This window comes from Otolemur garnettii, unplaced genomic scaffold (genome assembly GCF_000181295.1).
Source record: "Otolemur garnettii isolate 467f Iridium unplaced genomic scaffold, OtoGar3 scaffold00016, whole genome shotgun sequence".
Lineage (NCBI taxonomy): Eukaryota > Metazoa > Chordata > Mammalia > Primates > Galagidae > Otolemur > Otolemur garnettii.
This window is the reverse complement of record NW_003852411.1, coordinates 18,256,312-18,261,329: the sequence shown is the minus strand read 5'-3', so window position 1 is coordinate 18,261,329 and position 5,018 is coordinate 18,256,312. Positions and strand designations below refer to the sequence as shown.

Sequence of the window (5,018 nt, the reverse complement as noted above, 5' to 3'; positions counted from 1 at the left end):
AAAAAAAAAAAAAAGAAGTGAAGAGAAAAGCATCTTAGGCAGTGTGAACCTAAGTGTAAGCAAAGACAGGAGGGATGTGTGAAGAAGCAACAGAAAATAATTCAGTTGGGATCCTCAGGAGAAACAGGATGAATTCTTTCTACTGGTTTCTCAGCTTCCTGTGGACTCTCAGAATTTGTTGGAAAAGCCAATTTCTGGGTTGGGCACAGTGACTCACACCTATAATCCTAGTACTCTGGGATGCCTAGGTAGGTGGATTGCTTAAACTTAGGGGTTTTAGATTAGCTTGAGCAAAAGTGAGACCCTCTCTCTACTAAAAATAGAAGAACTTTGTAGTGGGCACCTGTAGTCCCAGCTACTCCGGAGACTGAGAGAAGAGGATCACTTGAGCCCAAGACTTTGGGGTTGCTGTGAGCTATTGAGCTATGATGATGCCATATCACTCTACCCAGGGGGATAGAGGGAGACTCTGTTTCAAAAAAGAAAGAAAAGAAGGAAGGAAGAAAGGAAGGAAAGGCCAATGTTCCTCCACAAACCTCCATGGTCTTTTTTTGCATGTTTTTCTGCATACAGGCTTCCCAGAGGGTTGTCTTCCATCTTTCCAAGAATGAGTCTCCAGGGGTTGTTCCACTCCCCCTTGGGGCTCCTGCTCGGCTCTGTGCTCCTCGTGGCTTCAGCCCCGGCCACTCTGGAGCCTCCCGGCTGCAGCAACAAGGAGCAACAGGTCACCGTCAGCCATACCTACAAGATCGACGTGCCCAAGTCTGCCCTGGTCCAGGTGGAGGCCGACCCTCAGCACCTCCGTGACAATGGGGCTTCCCTCTTGGCTCTGGAGGAGGCTGGGGAGGAACAGAACATCGTCTTCAGGCACAACATCCGCCTGCAGACACCGCAGAAGGACTGTGAGCTGGCAGGCAGTGTCCAGGACTTCCTGGCTCGGGTGAAGAAGCTGGAGGAGGAGATGGCAGAGATGAGGGAGCAGTGTAGTGCCCAGCGATGCTGCCAGGGAGCTGCCGGTGAGCTTACCACCTGACACACATTCGATGAGCACTTACTACGTGCCAGGTCTTCCACCAGCCTCAGGAGCACCGTGAGCTTGGTGTACTCTCACCTCTCACTCTGGGTTTTCTCTAGGGGCCATATACTTGCCTATTTATTCATGTACTCATTGGTAGTGCCTCCAGAGGTCATCAATAAGCTTGATCAGGAAGGGACCAGGGGCTCCTGAAGAGAGTCGAGACTCCTAGACTAATGTTTGCAGATGGTACTGCTTCCAGGGACTGTCTTACCTGTGGACTCAATCTCTACTCAAAGGAGGGAGGTGTAAGAATTTGCATTTTTAACAGGTTTCCAGGTGATGCTGATGCAGCTAGGGAAGGGGAAAAACAATGGGATATAGAGGAGATAGAGGGTCTCTGCGCTGGACAGAACTGGGTTCAGATCTCAGTTCTGCCACTTTTTGGCTGTGTGACTTTGGACAATTACCCTTACATTTCCTCAGTTTTCCAGTAAGGATAATTCTACCATCTAGTACAATTCTGAGAGCTAGAGGTAAGGTATAGAAGATTCCTGGCCAACAGTAAATATTCAGCAAACTGTAATTATTTTTATTAGTAGTAAAGTACTACAATTTAATTGTACTAATAATGAGGTAAAATGCCTCACCTTTTAAAACACAAACTGCCCAGCCTAATCCAATAATAATGAATGGGAGTTTGCATAGGTTTTCATGTTCCAAAACATTGCTGTGGTTAAGAGCATCTCCAGTATGCCAGACACAGAACAAGGCACCAGGGACACTGCCACGAGTATCTAGCATGGAATCGCCTCTGAGGAGCCTCCACTTTGCAAGTGTTTTTAGGAAACAAAAAGCAGGAGTTGTGGCCAAGGAAGAGAGAGCTCTGGCTGTTCTGCTCTCTGGCTGCCTCTCACCGTGCAGGGCCAGAGAGGGGAGCCTGGTTAAATCCTTTCTCTCACCTCTCACGTCTGGAACTGGGACTGGGCTATTTCTTAGCTTCTGTAGTTCCACTTTTCCAGATTTCATTTGAACTCATTTCACAAGGTCTCAGCCTTGCTGGGTCCAGGCATAGCGGCCCCCCACCCCACCATGATAAGACAAACTCCATCCTGCCTAGATCTCACCTGCCTCCCCTAGCTAACCCTGTGACGATGTCGGGTAGAACATTTAAGTCCCAGTCATAAAAAGGCACTAAAAAAATGACCACCAGTGAGAGGGAAATTCATATGGGAACGGAGAGGGAAGAGGGTGGTTCGTGCAGTTTTCCAAGTAGGGAAAGTTGGGAAAGTGTGAAGTCTGCAGGTCTGAGTCTGGCCCAGGTTACAAAAGGCTGGCACCCTCCTGGAGCCCCACCATACTCCTAAGAAAGAGCCAGGCAAGACCCAGAAACCACCAGCCCGCTCCTGGGTCCCCAAGGAAGGAGATTCCCCAGGCAGGGGAATTCCCCTGAGCCCCCTTCTACTGTTCTCCTTTCCCTCCCAGATCTGAGCCGTCACTGCAGCGGCCATGGGACTTTCTCCCTGGTGACCTGCAGCTGCCACTGCGAGCAGGGCTGGGAGGGCGCCGCCTGCGAGCAGCCCGCCTGTCCCGGGGCGTGCAGTGGCCACGGGCGCTGCGAGGACGGGCGCTGCCTGTGCGACGAGCCTTTCGTGGGCGCCGACTGCGCCTACCCCGCCTGCCCCGAGAACTGCAGCGGCCACGGCGTGTGCGTGCGCGGCGTCTGCCGGTGCCACGAGAACTTCACGTCGGAGGACTGCAGCGAGCGGCGCTGCCCCGGCGACTGCAGCGGTCACGGCTTCTGCGACACCGGCGAGTGTTACTGTGAGGAGGGCTTCACGGGCCTCGACTGCGCCCAGGGTGAGAGCAGAGAAGCACCCTCCTCGCGTCTTTCCCTGCACCCTGGAACCGTCAATTCACACTGTCCTATTTGGAGGTCTCCTCCTTTGGCCTACATCAGAGTACCCCGGAGGGCTTGTAAAAATACAGATTACTGAGCCGCACCCCCAAGTTTCTGATTCTGGCGTGGGGCTCAAGAATTTGCATTTCTAACAGGTTTCCCAGTGATGCTAATGCTCCTTTGGGGACCACTGGTCTCGCGATCTAAAGGCTATGTGTGCGAGCGTGTATTTATCAATTTCATACCAGATAATAAGTTCTGGGGGATCATGCATGGTGCCTGACACAGGCCTGCATCCCCCCCCAGCCATCATAGTGTTAAGTAGAGGGCAGGTGCGGAGTGAATGCTCAGTGGGGGGACCCACTCTACTGCCTCCCTCGCTCCCTCATCCCCTTCTGCCCACAGTGGTCGCCCCCCAGGGCCTGCAGCTGCTCAAGAGCACGGAGGATTCCCTGCTGGTGAGCTGGGAACCGTCCAGTGAGGTGGACCACTACCTCCTCAGCTACTACCCCCTGGGGAAGGAGCTCTCCGGGAAGCAGATCCAAGTGCCCAAGGAGCAGAACAGCTACGAGATTCTGGGTTTGCTGCCTGGAACCAGGTACATAGTCACCCTGCGCAACGTGAAGAAAGATGTTTCCAGCAGCCCACAGCATCTCCTGGCCACCACAGGTGAGGGACCAGCCAGATGCTCAGGTTTCTCTGAGGAGGCCTCGTGTTAAATGTTTTCTCCCCATTGTCCCCACAAATCCTCTCTGCTAACTAGCCCTGATTTGGGGTTTGAAAAACAAAGCTGCTGCAATCCTATGTTCTGGAAAAGAGTCTCAGTTCTCTCTGCCTTTCTCCTGCTTTCTGATCAATAGTTCCTCCAAGCCAGAGCTGGCATCCTGCTGGATTGGGGCTCAAGGGGTCCCCTCTGTCCTAGAGATTAATTAGTCAGGCTGTACCCACTGCAGCCACCCCCTCATTCTCTAAGACCATTTGGGAAGCTCAGGTTGGTATGAGTGAGAGACTGCTGAAGCCACCTGGGTCAGTCACATTCATTTCAGCATGAAAGATAGGACATATATGGGGTCACTGAAGAAAGTTTAAGGAAGAGGCTATTCCCAAAGGTGTGGGTAGGGTTGGGGTGGTGAGGTATTAAAACTAGCATCAATGTGGATACACCCTAGCCTGAAGGAAAAGGAAACAGATACTGGTTCTTGGACCCGGGGAGGGCTGCAGGAAAGGGCTGCTTGATGGGCTGGTTTAGGTAGGGGGATGCAGGCAGTCCAATTGCCTGGACTCTCTCTCGTGTTCTCTGATCTGCTGGTCACTTCCACTTGCTGAACCCAGATGCCAAAGGACCAGGGGACCTAGCTGATTCAATTCATAAAGGTCACATCCTGTGGTACAGAGCAGGATGGAGGGTGGTAGAGACTGGATCTGGAGGGACAAAGTCTCTAGTGCCACCAATTGCCACCAAAAATGTTTGGAAGGATAAGCATCAACTGCTTACTCTTTAGAAATTCTTGTTTCCTCATGAAAGTTCTTAAAGAGCTGCGATCCTCAAGGATTTGTTGTCTGAGTGACTTTGATTTATTCCTTCACTCCAACACATTTTTATTGAGCCTACTATGTGCGAGGCACCGTTTTAGGTGTTCTGTCTCCATTCTGCCCTAAACTCTTGGAGAAAGATCCAGGGAAATCCAGATGGATGGGACTTTGATATGCAGTTGTCTTTGCAGAAATATCAGACTGCTTGTCCCTTTTTGGTGGTGGCAATAGGGTGGCAGTGGGGATGGGTCAGTGATGGAAAGTGCATGAGAGACTTGGCATCCCAAGGGCACAATTTGTGATTGCCTTTGCCATGCCCATGAGCCAGAGACTCCTAGGAATGCATCTGTAGTGGAACAACTTGGGTTTCTTGATTGTTCTAGCATGAGAGGCTGCACATCCCGGGGAGCTGTGGGAGCCTCTCAGAAGGGGAGTGTTAGAAAGGCCTGGTTATGGAACTGGGATCTGTGTTAGGTAATTTGGAGGGAGGTTTAAGGAAGCAAGGATTTGCTTTGAGTCACATGCTGTCAAGAAATGGGGGAGGTTCTGTGGCTGTGTATCTTTTTTTTT

The 5,018-nt window shown here is 51.5% G+C and overlaps 1 protein-coding gene across 1 annotated transcript in view; it reads left to right on the top strand.

The window, feature by feature from the left end:
* Positions 1 to 607: 607 nt before the first annotated feature.
* The window catches only part of TNN (tenascin N), a 54,357-nt gene continuing 49,946 nt past the window's right edge, over positions 608 to 5,018 (top strand). The window contains exons 1-3 of the mRNA XM_012802588.1: positions 608 to 1,016; positions 2,501 to 2,875; positions 3,321 to 3,584. Of these exons, the coding sequence (XP_012658042.1) occupies positions 608 to 1,016; positions 2,501 to 2,875; positions 3,321 to 3,584 (1,048 nt within the window). The remainder of the gene's footprint in view (positions 1,017 to 2,500; positions 2,876 to 3,320; positions 3,585 to 5,018) is intronic.